This window comes from Pelophylax lessonae (assembly GCF_965119305.1).
Source record: "Pelophylax lessonae genome assembly, chromosome: 10".
Lineage (NCBI taxonomy): Eukaryota > Metazoa > Chordata > Amphibia > Anura > Ranidae > Pelophylax > Pelophylax lessonae.
Genome location: NC_138777.1, coordinates 48,498,663 through 48,515,496, shown reverse-complemented (window position 1 = coordinate 48,515,496; position 16,834 = coordinate 48,498,663). Strand labels below are relative to the sequence as shown.

The 16,834-nt window shown below is 39.6% G+C and overlaps 1 protein-coding gene across 1 annotated transcript; it reads left to right on the top strand.

Annotated features, from left to right (window-relative positions):
- Nucleotides 1–333: 333 nt before the first annotated feature.
- Nucleotides 334–10,030, top strand: LOC309565803 (serine protease inhibitor Kazal-type 1-like). Its single transcript, XM_082270806.1, has 4 exons — nucleotides 334–462; nucleotides 5,119–5,159; nucleotides 8,381–8,487; nucleotides 9,909–10,030. The coding sequence occupies exons 1-4, from the start codon at nucleotides 417–419 to the stop codon at nucleotides 10,000–10,002; spliced, it is 288 nt and encodes a 95-aa protein (XP_082126932.1). The 5' UTR covers nucleotides 334–416; the 3' UTR covers nucleotides 10,003–10,030.
- The last annotated feature ends 6,804 nt before the right edge of the window (nucleotides 10,031–16,834 follow it).

The following is a 16,834-nucleotide window of genomic DNA, read 5'->3' as shown; positions in this document are numbered from 1 at the left end:
CTACATCATCACTATTTTTAGACTTTTTGTGTGTCATGTGAATGTGATGTTTTGATGCACTGTATTGTTTGGATAGTGCAACATTTTTAATGACTATCATTTGGATAATATCCCAGTGATTGCCCATGGTACCATACCTTTTTTTTTTAATTCATAGGTAAATCAAACATAGAAAAAGAGGGATACTGCAATTCTTCATAGCATTTGCACATTAACTTACAGATATCATTTAAAATGATGATGGATGTGTTACGCATGACCTATGGAAGTCATAAAACTAAATTTATCATCAAGGAAATTCAGGATGATTGTTGTAGTAAATCTTTCCTGTTTAGATAAAGAGGGAGAGCTGTACAAATATGGGACAAATACAGGAAGGTGCTTTGTCTTAGCTGCACTCATCTCTACTGATCAACATGAATTCCTTCATGCTCCAAGTGTTGGTGGTCTGCCTTGTTTCAGGTAAGAGCTTCTGAATATCAGCAAACCACCTGAGAGTCATCAATTTTTTATATTTTGTAAAAAGGAACAGGAATCAATAGTTTTACACAGGAAGAAGGAAACTCCATTTAAAGTGTATGTAAAGTCTTTTTTTAGCTTTGCATTGAGGAAGGAAAGTTTTGATAGCTGTCTGTGTCCCTGTTAGGGAGTTTAACCCTCCATTTGTCCTTGTGTTCATTGTCATTGAGACAGAAAGAGGGGGATTTAGTAAAACTGGTGCACACAGAATCTGGTGCAGCTTTGCATAGTAGCCAATCAGCTTCTAACTTCAGCTTGTTCAGTTAAAGCGGTAGTATACTGGAAAAAAAAAAAAACCCTGCAAGACAAAGGCATTGACAAAAAAAAAAACTGGAAGTTTTCTGTGCAGAGCTGCACCAGATTTTGCACGCTTCAGTTAGTAAATCAACCCCAAAGTGCCATTTATGTCATCCCCTGCCTCTACAGGAGCTTTCTTTCTCATATCTATTCAACAGATGTATATATATACTGTATATATATATATATATATATATATATATATATATATATGCAAAATGATGCCACTTTCAGAACAGGCAAGATATATACCTTATTGTGTGTGTATGTGTATATATACTGTATATATTTACTTAAAATAAATATTACTTTAGATTAGTTCAATTTCTTAAATGTGTTGTGTGGAGTTACATTACTCGTATTACTCTGCTATTTACATTTTATTGGGCCATGTCAATATCAGTGAAAATAGTCACATGATTGTGACCTATCTGTGTAGTTAAGAACAGAGAAGAAGAGTTGTGCTTGGCTGCTTTCCCTTCTTTGGACTACTTTTTGCAAGATATTTTGGAATATGAAATGTCACTCATTCTGACTCATATATATCTGCTCAGCCTCGGGTTCATTTCATTAAACAATAACACATCTGTTATATGCCATAAAGTTTAGTATTTTTATCAGTGTGGCTATTTTCAGCTTTCACTGACTGTCCTTGCAATAAATTACAGTTTTGTCAAATTGTTGGGCTACACCAAAGAATTGCAAGCACTCTTTTTTCCATGCCACACCAAAACACATGGCACTCACAAGTGTGTGGCCAGATTTATGTTGGGTGCACCAGCAGAGCTCCATTGGCATAAAGCTCAATTCACTGTTCTGTTATTGATTTATATTCTTTAGGGCAGCCTATGCATTTTAATGGGCTGCCCAATGTGCGAAAACTACACCAAAGAATTGCAAGCCCTTTTTTTTTTTCATGCCACACCAAAACACATGGAACTCACCAGTGTGCCCAGGTTTAGGTTGGTTAGGTTGGTTAGGTTGAATTCACTGTTCACTGGGTGTCTTCTTACAGTAGCAGTCAGCAACCGTTTACACATTTACAGTAGGTATAACTGAAGGCAATTTTTTTTTGTTGTTGTTTTGGATTGAACCTTTATTCACAAGAGTAACAGTGCAAATAACTCAAATGTTGAGTTGTCATCTGGACAGGAATAGAGGGAAAAAAATCCAATGGGGAAATTCTGGTTCTGGTGACCCTGTGACAAGTTGCCTTTAGTTCTACCTTAAATGACCAATTTATAAAACAGTAAACGTGACCTTCACCAAACATTGGTTGGTGGAGAATCAATCACTTTAATTTAAAGCATATGGATCTAGAAGATTTTTCCACAATAAAATGTTTGGTAAAAAAAAGAAATATATATATATATATATATATATATATATATATATATATATATATATATATATATATATTGTATATATATCACGTGTATACATCTTAAAATGAATGAGATTAATGCAAAGGCTAGGCTACCTTTTTCAAACATAAGAATTTGTCTTGTAAGCTTCCTACACTATGAATTAGATAATATTTTAAAGACATTACTAGAGTTACATTATTTTTATAATACATTTTTATTATTTTCCAAGAAAATATTACAAAATAAATTTAATGAGAAATATCAAATACTTTTATAGATACGTGACTATCGATTTTCAGGTCCAACTTAAAAAAATGACTTTGGGTGTCCACAATACATGTGACTTAGGTTGTTGGCCCCTAGCTTAGAGCATAGTTCTGTACATTTGCTTGCAAAAATTACACAAGTTTATGGATAGATCATTCTGATCTCCATCTAATTTTTGGGTGCTAGCCTTATGCTGTGGCCAGAATCTAGGTAATTTTATAACAACATATTTTAGCTCTCCACTACTGTACTAGAAATATAGTTTTTATTGCCTACAACAAGGTAAAAAACAGGAATTTTCTGGTGTTAGGGATGGGCTAAACACCCCCCAGAACATCTCGAACAGGAAAAAAGTTCTAGCGAACATGCAAACCCTATCAAAGTCTATAGGACACAAACATGAAAAATCAAAAGTCCTCATTTTAAAGGCTTATATGTAGGTTATTGCCATAAAAAGTGTATAGGGACCTGGGTACTGCCCTGGGGGACATGTATCAATGAAAAAAAATGTTTTTAAAACAATTGTTTTTAAAGGAGCAGTGATTTTAATGATGCTTAGAGTGAAACATGAAAAATGAAAAATTCCCTTAAATAATGTGCCTGGGGGGTCCCCTTAATGAGCCTGCTGCAGCAATACTGACATTTCTAAAGGAAAAATGTAATTTAAATTTGCTCTTAGCTGTAATGAATTGCCGGCTCCTGGCAATACAGATAAAAAAAAAAAAAAAAAGAAAAAAATAGTGTAGATCTGGTATGGATTTCAAGGGGAACCCCATGCCAAAATTAAGAAAAAATCCATACCAGACAATTATCCAGGCACGCAGCCCGGCAGGTCAGGAAAGGGGAGGGGAGTGCCCCCCCTCCTGAACCAAACCAAGCTACATGCCCTCAACCTGAGGGGGGTGCCCTGCAGCAGGGGGGGGCTCTTCCCCCCCCTCACCCCAGAGCACCCTGTGCCCATATTGATGGGGACAAGGGCCTCTTTCCGAAAACCCTGGGCTGTGGTTGTCGGGGTCTTCAGGGGTGGAGCTGTTACTGGAATCTGGAAGCCCCTTAACAAGGGGGCCTCCAGATTCCGCCCCCCTATGAGAATGGGTATCGGGTACACCTTACCCCTATCCATTCACCAAAAAAAGTGTACAAAAAAATAAATACATACGACAGTTTTTGACAAATCATTTATTCAATTCAAAAATAAAAAAATTGTGTCCCTCAATGTAAATCCAAAGTCAATCACGCCGCCCGCCGCACCCATCGACCCGAAAAAAGAAAAAAAAAAGAAAAGCTCCGCTCTTGGTGAACACTTCCTGTGGACTGCCTATTCGCAATTTGACAGTTCTTATATAGGGAATGGGCGGGGCAGGGCCAGGCCAGTGACGTCACCGGGTGGTCCGACCCCTCATGATGTCACGGATTGGTGCATGCTGGAACGTTGCCAGGGGCAGGGTTGTCAGGTGACGTCATGGGTGTGGCCCCTCTGATCCCCTTTATAAGAACTGTCAAACCCCTGAATAGGCAGTCCTTGGGAAGCGTTCGACTCAAACATAACGCCCATCACTATGACTGGGATGACACCCAGGAATAGAAATTCAAAACATAGTTACAACCAATATTTCCAAATGTATAAGTCACATCATACAAAAGTTTAACGTGATTGTAAACCTTTTATTTTTATTTTTTAAGCCCTTGCTGATTAGCCGTCATATTTTTACAGCGGCAGGTTGGCTCTGTTACGAGAAACAACTTACCTGTACGTCGCTTCGCGTGACAGATAGTGGAGGCGCTCACGCGCCACCGGAGGCGCGCACACGCGCCGATTGGTTAGAGGGGGAGCCAATCAGCGGGTCCGGCAGAGGCGATGTACGCTGGGCACCCGCGATCGCTCTCCATAGAGACAGAACGGCAGTCTACCAATGTAAACAAGGCAGACCGCTGTTCTGTCAGTAATGAACACAGGGATCTTTTCAGCCATGCCATTGGCCAAGGAGGAGGAGGAGGGAGGAGACGCTGCTGCCTGCCCTCCACATGTTCAGGGTGAGTGATTCGGCGACCGGGGGGGGGGTATGGTGGGCAGGCTGGTGTGGTCGTCCGGGAGGTGGTATGGTGTGGTCCGTCTGCCGCCCCCCGGCCCATGGAGCACCAGCCGCCACTGGGCTCAGGTAAGAAAAAGGGGGGGATCTGGGGGGGGGGGTGCTGCAGCACAGACAGTTTTCACGTTAATGCATAGAATACATTAAGATGAAAAACTCTAAAGCTTTACAAATAATCACATATAATGCTAAATACAGTGCTTCTTTTTTACCAACTACAAAGACCACTTATAAAGTGGCAGTATACTGAGAATCCAAATTCACAGATAGCATGCATTTTAGGTCAACCCCACTCTTATCTAAAACAAAACAAAAAAAGGGGGTTGTATTTGGACATGAATTTGGGGGCAAACTGGGGAGGCCTAAAAGAACATTTTGTCAAATGCTAGGTTTGTGGAAGTACCTGTCTTTGCTGATATAGGCTGCAGATGGCCTGGTCTAATAAATTCAACTTATTTTTCTTTCCTCTGCCTGTTTATGTGAACCACTGTAAAGCAAGGGGTTCATCCAAAAATCGTGATTCTTACATTTTCGAAAGAATACATTCATTTACCAGATTGCATATTTCCTTTCTGCAGGTCTGGCATTTACAGCACCGAATTTGAAGAAACCACGAGTGGTAAGTTAAAGGACTGAAAAGACATAAATGTGTTTGGTTACAGACAAGTTTCATTCCCAATTAAATATAGCCCTCAGTGAGCAGTTACCCGAGGCCATGGCATTACTTAGTAATGAACATGCAATTATATAAATAATAATAATGGGCCAAAAAATGGAAAAATATTTTCTTTATCTAAATACTTTATTTATAACCATGTTGGTAAAAAATCAGGATATTAATAGCCAAGTATGTAGTGCGCCATGGCAAAAAGGTAAAAAAATCTGCATGCTAATTAAAATAAAACTCAAGCTTTCATAAGATTGCACATAGTTCCCCATGGCGAAACATAATGATAAAAGCACGTGCTTAAATAGTGATCAGTCTACAGACAACCAAATTATGGAAATAGGATTCTCTAATCTGGGGTGACTTCACAATAAGTAGGAAAATCAGTTAACTGCTACAATATGGAGACATCCAATAGGCAGCAAATAGACAGTACACATCAGAAAACAGCCAATTTGGACAATGTGCAAGTAATAAATGCACAAGCATGCAGTATGCGAGCAACAAATGGGAAATTGTGACTATAGGTCCGCAATAAACATGAAACTGTGACAACATGCAGACAACAAATAGGCAATTGTGACAGTATGTGGACAACAAATGGACACCCCCAACAAAAATGTCCCCATAAAAAAAGCCAACCAGCAAACCACTCAACGCCAAAACCTCTCCCAAGCAAAAATCCCACCTCCCCTAGCAAAAGTCCCACTAGCCAACCCTCTTCCACCAGCAAGCCCCCCCCACCTCAACAAACCCCCCCCCCCACAACAAATCTCCCACACCTTACCCATCAGATCCTCTTCTTCCACTAAAACACTTACCAGACCTTAGATACAATGGCTCGCAGCAGGGTGAGGGAAGTCTTCCTAAGCTTCCCCTTTGGTAATGTCATGTGAAACAGCAGAGCTGAGGGGGAGGTTTGGGGGAACTTTCTTTCGGGTTTGGGGGAACTTTCTTTAGCTCTGTCCTTCCTCTATCTAGGCTCTGACAGGGCTTCAAGGATGGACAATGCAACAATGTGCATCTGACAATGGGGAAACAGAGAACCTTCAATGTGGCTGCACCCAAGGTGGACCATTCGCTCCCCTAGGTAGTGATCAAGAGCACTTCTGCTTGTCTTGGGGAAAAAAAATATATAAAATAGTATTTTTATTTAAGTTTGAGAACTTAGTTAAATTAGCTTGTACTGACTCTCCTTCTTTATCTCAAAGCAGCTGTATGGAAAGCTGGAGATACATGTTAAAGTGTGAGTAAACTCCCATATATGATTTTTACCTATAGATAAGCCTATAATAAGGCTTACCTATAGGTACTGTAAATATCTCCTAAACCTCCACCGTTTAGGAGATCTTTACCTTAAATGCAGCCAGTGACCTCACAGGAGCATATGTGGGAGTGACGTCATTGTCGGCTCGGCCATTCTTATCGCCACAAACCTGGAAGGAACACCGGGTGAAGATGGAAGCGCCTTCAGCGGTGACAGCACGCCACTGGAGGGCTTTGTTTTCAGATAAGTGTAATGCATACTAGCACATTATGATTTAAACTGCCTGGTGCCTATTTGTTTTCTTTTTTTTTGTATGCGGTTTACTACCGCTTTAAGGCTGGCTTCACACTTTATTACTACAGGTACTTCTCAAGTGCCATCAACTTACACAGTGCTTTACACACATTTATTATACGTTCACATCAGTCCCTGCTTGCAATTTAAAGTGGAGTTCCGGCCTATTTTGCAACTTTAGTGATTCCTGGAGTGCTCGCTATGCTGATCAACAATTAAGCATTTTCAATTTTTTTCGGGGGTCCCTTACCTTATTTTCAGGGCATTTTTGATTGTACTTCCTCCTTCTCTCCCCCCCCCCCCCCCGTGGCCACGGCCAACCGACATCACTTCCTCCTTTGCATTGCATCCTGGGAGCTGTTTGTCATCACTCCCAGGAGGCTGGAATCAGGAAGAACTCCCAGGACACTCCCTTTAATCAGGAAGAAGGACACAGCAGATTACACTGCGGCTTCAGATGCCCACATCCAAAATGGCCACGCCCAGACAGCGTTTTTAAAAGTAAGATTTTGACTAAAATCCAATACTGTACACCTTGTAAGTATGAGAATAGTTTTCTGTAAAGGGCGATGGATTAGTATTATAGTGGTAGTTTAGTTAAAAAAAGGTATTTGAGGCCGGAACTCCGCTTTAAGGTACCTAACTCACATTAAAGCCCCGTACACACGTACGGATCGTCGTCATACAAACGTTCGTCTTTTCTCCCCGGGATGTCGGTGTCTGTTGAAAAGTGCAAAGACAGCACAAGGACAGCACAAGAATTTTGTCCGCAGACTTCAGCTGACTGCAGAAGTGATGTCATGTAATGGTTAACTTTCCCTGTGTTTTTTATTTTCTGAGCATGCCCAGTCTTGCAAATCTGCGGTCTGTCGGCTGATTTCTGTACTGACAGGCGAACAATTGTCCGTTCTGGTGTCCGCAGACAAAAATTTTCATGTTTGCAAGAAAGACTCTTGTCCGCGGATTGTGTGCAGACAGCTGTCGGAGGCACCATACTAACACGCGTACAATCGGCAGATCTTTCGTCCGCCGACGTTTGTATGACGACGATCCGTACGTGTGTACGGGCCTTTATACATACACATACTAGGGGCAATTTAGACAAGAGCCAATTAACCTACCAGCATGTCTTTGGCGTGTAGGAGGAAACTCATGTAGAAACATGAAAACTCTGTGAGGGTAGTGCCATGGTTGTGATTCGATTCAATGACCCTATTGCTGTGCTAGGTAGAAGTGCTTACCACAAACCCACTGTGTTGCCCTGCGCTGACACTTTTGCAGTTTGTTACAACATGCACGTTAACATACATTGCATTAAGGCAGCCCTTTTACAACTATTATTTTAAAAAATCAGTCACAGAGGAAGTGCAATTTTTCAGAGATTCAGCCGATTCAGACTTTAAGAAGCACTGCAAATCTGGAAGCAAAGCCTGAATATGCAATGCGAAAACTTGACTGCCCCATATCCAACAAAATTACAAACTTAAAAAAAAAAAGAGCTTTTATAAGAATAAATATTATTTATCAAGCTGATCTAGATGACTATACATTGATTTTAACTGCTTGCACATGACTTGCCTTACTGTTACTGAGGTAGTTAACACCCGTTCAGCCTTTGTGTTCTAGGTACGTCAGTCCATGTGTGTATGAGGATAAGCCAATCTGCGGGACAGACGGCTACACTTACAGCAGTGAATGTGTGTTCTGCGCAGAAAACAGGTTAGTAGAAATGGTAGGATATACTCTAAGGCTCCATTCACACCTTGGCTATTTGAATTGCCGCGGTTCTGCCCACAATTCCAAAATGCGGAATGCGTTTGCGATGCGATTACTTATCATGGCACCCCAGCCTCGGTGCGATTTTACCATGAATATTGCAGGATAAATCGTGCTGCTATCTTGGCAAATCGCAACGCACAACACGGTCGCCTACAAAAAGCTCCTGCTCCTTTTTAAACTAAAGCTTTGCGAGTTGCAATTTTGCCATGATTGAGGTGCCATTAAGAAGTATTGGTATCGCAAATAAGTCCTGCGTTTTGCCGCGATTTGGAATTGTGGGGATTCCGCCCACGATTCAAATCGCCTATGCGTGAAAGAAACCTTAGTGAAAAGGACACTTGTGATCAGGGAAAGCCCAGATTTACTTGTGAAAGATGACCTAGGGGAAATTAAGGTTAGGGGACGTTAATCAGACTTTGCCAAATATTGCCAAACCACATTCAGTAACCTCAACATTCAATACTCCCGGTCAAACAGCCTTGTATTTAAAAATCATAGGAGCCTGGATGGAAAATTGTTGGCTAATCCAACGCCTGCAGTAAGAGATTTATCCACCAGTGATGTAAAATGGGGATGGGGGAACCTGTTCAATTCGTTTTATTCAGCCTGCAAAAACGAACAGTATATGCCCAGCTTTACTTAGCTTACAGTGAGTGATGATGTCATCTCCTTCATCATGTGACAATGTTCAGGCCTACTAATTGGCTGCTGCTCTGAAGAACAACATCATGTCGTTCCCCCCCACCATACCCAAAGAAGTATTTTGCAATGGAAGAGTGCTGCGGGACTGAAGAAAAGATGAATTTATTTACGGCCACTGGAGCTTATGTTAGAATGATATTTCCCATAAGAAGAAAATGGAGAGGCCAAGCTGTCTTGGCCTACTGCCACTCTACTCCACTGGTCCTTTGGACTGCTTTTTAACTGATATGCTTTACGGAACAAATAATGGTATTTTCCAATATTCTCTCATCTGTAACCACAACTGTCATTGACTCTGGTTGTCTTTAGGTTGACACCAAAAGCATTTTATGATTTAAGACTGATAAACATGTGCACTCAGATCTTTCTAGCATGCCTGTTTATGAAAAGGAGAAGTGGGGGTAAGAGCAGGAAAACAACCCTAAAAAATATATTTTAAAATCCAGCTGTAACAATACAGATTGGTCTATTATCATTATCATCTACCTAAATGCTGTTTACATTATGCTTTAGCAGACTTGTCTAAGAAATGTTCCCCTCCCATAACTACAGACACTTTATTTTCTACTAAATGTATCTACACCCCAACGATAGGAAGTCATTTTTTGTTATATTGTGTTGTCATAAAGCCACTTGTAATTCTTGTACATATTTTTCAGGGCACGGACTGTGCAGGCCCTAATTCAACATGAAGGCCCTTGCCCACTCCTCCCTCTACATGCAAGGATGATGAAGAAACCCAATGAACCCTAAAACTATAATTTCAGCCTGCAGTGATGACTATCAAATGAATATTGGAACATCTCTTCTACTGATTTAAACTCTTATTCTAAAGTCTATAAAGCGTTAAGGCCTAACTCCAACCAGTTTTCTTTTTAACACGGATAGAGTGGGGAAGAGTTAAAGTTTCTGTTGAGTTTTTATTTTTGTCTGTGGCCTCATTAGGAAAGGTTATTTTCTGTTTCCCCTCCCTGTGACACCAGGAAAAATAGTGAGTGTATGTAAATAAAAGTGTACCGCGCCATGGATTAATAAATGTGTTTAACCCAAATGCTGCTGCTCAAAAATTAGGTAAAACCAAATTTCTCAATATGAGGTGCCAATACACAGCGCAAAAAGCTACGCTAAATGCTAACAAATAATCACACCAAATAATTATAAATAATCATAAAGTGCAATGTGCAAACTATGTGCAAAAATTGCTAAAAAAAATGATATATATGGGATGCCCTTAGTCAGGGTATCCTAATAAATAAAATAGTTCAACGTGATAGTCCAATAAATATATATAGATAGTGCTATCAGCAAGTGTCCAAAGAAATCCAAAAGTGCTTAAGTGCCAGGAGAAAAGTGCAAAATCATGCCAGCAATCCAGTGCAGTGGGATGTGCCAATCCTCCCCCTTTGGATGTTCAACTTACCGGACTCAAATGACCCCTGGGCTGTATAGCTAAGAGGGTCAAAAGGAGCTTGTGTCCCAGTAAGGAACATGGTAGAAAATCCTTGGAGGTCTGATATCTGTAGTTCTCAATGGATATAATGGCCCGGTATGCATATATAAAGGGAAAAACTCACAATAGTGTAACTCCGTAATATGACTTTTATTTATATTGCACATAGAGTAACACTCACATTTTGTAGAATAATTAGAATATTATGTAGAATATTGTGAGTTTTTCCCTTTATATATGCATACCGGGCCATTATATCCATTGAGAACTACAGATATCAGACCTCCAAGGATTTTCTACCAGGTTCCTTACTGGGACACAAGCTTCTTTTGACCCTCTTAGCTATACAGCCCAGGAGTCATTTGAGTCCGGTAAGTTGAACATCCAAAGGGGGAAGATTGGCACATCCCACTGCACTGGATTGCTGGCATGATTTTGCAATTTTCTCCTGGCACTTAAGCACTTTTGGATTTCTTTGGACACTTGCTGATAGCACTATCTATATATATATATATATTTATTGGACTATCACGTTGAACTATTTTATTGAATAGGATACCCTGACTAAGGGCATCCCATATATATAATTTTTTTAGCAATTTTTGCACATGGTTTGCACGTTGCACTTTATGATTATTTATAATTATTTGGTGTGATTATTTGTTAGCATTGTATTGTTATATCACATACCTTTTTGCGCTGTGTATTGGCACCTCAAATAGTGAGAGTGATTGTCATCAGGACAGGTGGGGATTGGCAACATTATCAAAGCAGGAAAAAATAAGGCAGAAAGTGTCCCTAGGCAAAGTATCAGCTTTGGCTGCCCCAATCCCTGTGATTGACATTGATAGTTGCATAGTTACATAGTTGTTGAGGTTGAATAAAGACAATAGTCCATCCAGTTCAACTTGTGTAGGTGTGTGTGGCCGTAATCATTTCTCATACCCCTGAATGTTCTGATTCTTGAGATGTACGTCCAAGAGTCTTTTGAAAGTAGCCATACTTCCCGCAGAAACCACCTCTTGTGGTAGAGAATTCCACAATCGTGTAGCCCTAACAGTATAGAACCCCCTGCGTTGCCTGAGGTTAAAACGTTTCTCCTCTAATCGCATTGTATGCCCTTGAATCCTCATGCAATCCTTTCGACTGAATAGCTTTTTTTCTATGCTGAGATCACCATTGAGGTGTTTATGAATTGCTATCATGTCCCCTCTCAGGCATGATGATCTACAAAAAAATTTGGCTGGCATTCTACTTTAAAACTCGTTATACTTTTAAATTTTTCTAAATAAAGGTTTTTAACAATATTAATTTTGGCTGCTGTGTTATTGCTTTAATGATTCTTACAATATGTCCTGATACTCCTTGATAATTAGAGTAAGTAAAGGAAAAAAAGAAACTCCATGATGCAAAACAAGTTTGCTCAGGGAGATAGAGATTTGGTGGACTTTAAAGGCACATATTAAGTAGGCAAAAGACTACCATAGATATAAAAACGTATATTCTTTTATTTAACCAAAGTTTTTTTAAAAAAGAACAAAAGTTCAAAAACACAGAATTATACAATGACATACATATTATTTGAAATAAGAACATTTATCATATCTATAGGTCAAAATATTTGATATACAGATATTGTAGTAGTTACACTTTGTGAGTATTAGGATAGTGGTCTGAAGAGGTCGACGCGTTTCGCCTTAGCTTCTTCTGGACCTCAGACGCAAATATACAATTTATCTCTTTTAGTAGAAACAGAAACATGCAATTAGTAAAGAGCATTTTATGTTACATTTTATTTCCATATCTTGTATTAGATTGTTAGTCAAAAACAACACACCTCTCAAAATGAAGAAAACCATGTGATCCGTGGTCATCAGTATCAGTATATCATATTGATCATAGAGTAATGAAAAATGGGAAGTGAAGAGGGAGAGAGCCAAGGCCCAAAAAACTGGTGGAGTAGGCCACCTATATATATGGGGCAAAGGAAAAACATATGAATCTCAAAAGGGTATCTCAGTATCCTCAAATATTAGTAATGATTTATGTTATATTTTTACCTCAATTCCCACACTGGAATCTATCGAGGATTCAGGTCGGGATCAGAGCAATGATATGGAGGTTGCTATTGGTTGTATCACATGAAGGTCTAATAAGAGAAGTAGTGTATATATTTATATTAGTATTCCCATATCTCATCCATTCAATAGAAATGGAGAGACAAAAACACAAATACCACAGGGTTCTATACTTATGAATACATCTCCAAATTGATTCATTATTACCTTTGTATCCTTCTGTTTAATCTTAGACCATATTGGGACCCAGTCCCCTTATAGCAGTAGATATAGGTGTCTTGTAACGTTGGATGGAAAAATTCCCCCCAGACTTGTAGTATATCCACTAGGATGTAATCAGATAATAGTAGATTATATTCACAAAAAGAGGGTATATATCTCGATTTAAATCCCTTATGTTAATGTATACATATCGTATATATATATATACTTGTTACTTACATAGTAGGGTATATTCCAGTGTAAAGCAAAGATATTATAGAATTTACAGCTGAAATAACTTGTGAATATAGTTCCCAAGGTATAGTCATCTGGTTCAAAAGGGGGCGACCTAAGACGTTTTCAATAGAAAAGCATGTCTAAATTAGTTTGAATATATTGCCAAGATTTGGGGTAAGTAGTTTTAAAAAGCTCAAAAAACTTACTGCGCCAAGAGCCTCCATCATCCTGCTCGTATCCCGCCATGTCCTGAGTGTGTGTGCATGTCGCATATATACCTGATCATCACCTAATGAATTGTGATCTGGTGTTTGTTTGTTGCTCTCCGCGCACCGGAAGTGCGTCACTTTCCCGCCTTCGTATCTTACCTTAGGACGCGACCGGAAGTGCGTCCTTTGTTTACATCCGGTCATGACGCTCGGCGGAAAGAAAACCCGCCGGAAGCGTCAATGAAGCCAGGAATGATCCGCGGAAGTGACGAACGCTCACCAACAACCTCGTAAGAGGGTGGGTCATCGCCGCCCTGTCACTAAACGCAGATAGGTCCTTAATGGCTCAGAATGCAAAAAATGAGATCACTGTGACCACTATAACAACGGCTTCTGCATAAAAGAGAGGGGTCAAATTATCATTCTGTTATTTGCATTTTTATTGCATATTATAATCTATATATCCACTCTATTGAGGGAACATTTCATATTTGTTTATTCTGAAGCATATATGATACTTTTAGTTATAACTGCATATACATCATATATCAACATATGAATTAATATTCTTTGGAAGGTATTTTTACATTATGAATGTGGCTTGTATCTAGGACTCTTTACAGGAAGTCAAGGAAAAGGTTATTGCTACAAATACATCATATAATAAAACAATGAGAGGAAAGAAGAAAAAGGGAAACAAGAGAAATCGGATAGCATCATAATTAATATGTCTCTTATCACCCCAAAAGTCATTTTAGGAAAAGTTGTTTTATTGAGTCCTTATTTTATTCTATCTGTGAAGGAGGATTATTCCACATATGAGGGGGGGGGGGGGGGGGGGTTTGATTTCTCAGGGGGGCCCTTCTGAAGAGGTCCCTCAAAGAAAAGGTTTGAAACTTAATGCCTCATTTAGTCCTGGACTTGTTGTAGCTTTTAGCAAATAAATCCAACGTGCTTCACGCTGTAATATAATTTTTTTTTTTTCTAATTAATAGGATTATGGCACACAAGGGTCAGCTCAACCAAAAACCCCCCTCTTTTCTATAGAGTAAGTAAAGGTCTTTGACAAGTTTTGCATTTGGCAAACTGCTATGTTGCTCCAAAAAAAGTATGGGCAGTTCTAAGCTTTTCATGGACACAGTAAGTCCCCTACATACAAACCTTCGAGTTGTGAACTTTCAAAGATGTGAACATGTGTTTGCACAATTTTATTTTGTTCAACCCAGCAGGCTGAATTAAAAAAAATACAGATCGCCATACCAACAAAGGCAATGTTGGTACAGTGATCTCCCAAGCTGTGCTATTGTGTTCTGACAGGGGGACTCCCCCTACCAGAGCACACTAATCAGTGCTCGCAGCCATTGTTGGACTTACGAACAAGCTCCCAGAATGAAACTTGTTTTGTAAGTAGGGGACTTACTGTACATCCCTATTACAATGTCCTACAATGACTGTATTGCCAAAATTACACTACTATTTGTATATAATTGATTACTGTTGTAGTATCAAACTTTCTCTGCCACAGGGAATAATGTTGATATTAAAATACAGTATATATTATGAAGTGCGATGGAACATATCTTAGTCACGGTAAAAAAAAGCAGTAGTTGCATAAATGTTGGAAACTGTCTATCAGAACTGTAAGGATGCCAATGCCTCTTCAGTGCCCCACAAAACGTACAACATTCACCATTAGTCTAATGTGTCCAGGGCCGTAGATAATTTATTTTCCTGGAGGGGTTTAGTGTTGCGTACCCATGGAAAAATAATAACTCACCTCCCACACTGTGACAAAGTGTGGGTGTGGCAAAATTGCGCTAACAGTGGGATCGGCGTTAAACTTGACCCTACTTATTGTGTAAATGTTTGAATAGATCAGGCAAGGACTTCCACGGCACCAAAATACATTTTTATAAAATAAACAGTTTATTCATGAAATAATTAAAAACCATCAGATATGGTACATGGGCCTCAGAAAAGAATTCAGATTCATCAAACTAGTACTGCAATATACACAGAGTGAACAATACTGTAATTGGTATATAAGTAATAACATACTACATCACATCAAATGAGTCTCGTGCGGGGTGACAGGAGAGGAACTGCTGTCCGTCAGGATCATATGATGGTTTATTCAGATAATAGACGATAGATGTTTATAATGCTCAACATTTTTCGCTATTCTAATAGCTTCGTCGTGAGCTTATAACATAATTCTGTATAATGAAAGGGGTAAATATGATCATTGAGGGTAATGGTACATATGGATAAATCGTTCACATTGACAAGCATATTGCAGCAAATCGGAAGAGTTACAAATTGCACATAATAAGAAAAAAGACAAAAAGAGAACAAGAAGCATTACATCAAATATAATAATATATCATATTGCCAAAAAAGCCCTGGAGTTAAGGGGACTGACCGCTGAGGAGCAGAGACACCCATAACGGAGTCATATGTGGGGATACCACACAGTATTTATTTATATAGAGCATTAGCAAATAAACCCAATCAATGTCTAGGAGGGAAACAACATTTGAAGGCATACAGTGGGTATGGAAAGTATTCAGACCCCCTTAAATTTTTTACTCTTTGTTATATTGCAGCCATTTGCTAAAATCATTTAAGTTCATTCTTCTTCCTCATGAATGTACACATAGCACCCCATACTGACAGAAAAAACACAGAATTGTTGACATTGTTGCAGATTTATTAAAAAAGAAAAACTGAAATATCACATGGTCCTAAGTATTCAGACCCTTTGCTGTGACACTCATATATTTAACTCAGGTGCTTTCCATTTCTTCTGATCATCCTTGAGATGGTTCTACACCTTCATTTGAGTCCAGCTGTGTTTGATTATACTGATTGGACTTGATTAGGAAAGCCACACACCTGTCTATATAAGACCTTCCAGATCACAATGCATGTCAGAGCAAATGAGAATCATGAGGTCAAAGGAACTGCCTGAAGAGTTCAGAGACAGAATTGTGGCAAGGCACAGATCTGGCCAAGGTTACAAAAAGATTTCTGCTGCACTTAAGGTTCCTAAGAGCACAGTGGCCTCCATAATCCTCAAATGGAAGACGTTTGGGACGACCAGAACCCTTCCTAGAGCTGGCCGTCCGGCCAAACTGAGCTATCGGGGGAGAAGAGCCTTGGTGAGAGAGGTAAAGAAGAACCCAAAGATCACTGTGGCTGAGCTCCAGAGATGCAGTCAGGAGATGGGAGAAAGTTGTAGAAAGTCAACCATCACTGCAGCCCTCCACCAGTCGGGGCTTTATGGCAGAGTGGCCCGACGGAAGCCTCTCCTCAGTGTAAGACACATGAAAGCCCGCATGGAGTTTGCTAAAAAACACCTGAAGGACTCCAAGATGGTGAGAAATAAGATTCTCTGGTCTGATGAAACC

Coding starts and splice junctions, on each gene's coding strand:
- LOC309565803 (XM_082270806.1), top strand. CDS start 417: ATGAATTCCTTCATGCTCCAAGTGTTGGTGGTCTGCCTTGTTTCAG. Junction 463..5,118: donor GGTGGTCTGCCTTGTTTCAG/GTAAGAGCTTCT, acceptor TCCTTTCTGCAG/GTCTGGCATTTACAGCACCG. Junction 8,488..9,908: donor GTGTTCTGCGCAGAAAACAG/GTTAGTAGAAAT, acceptor CATATTTTTCAG/GGCACGGACTGTGCAGGCCC.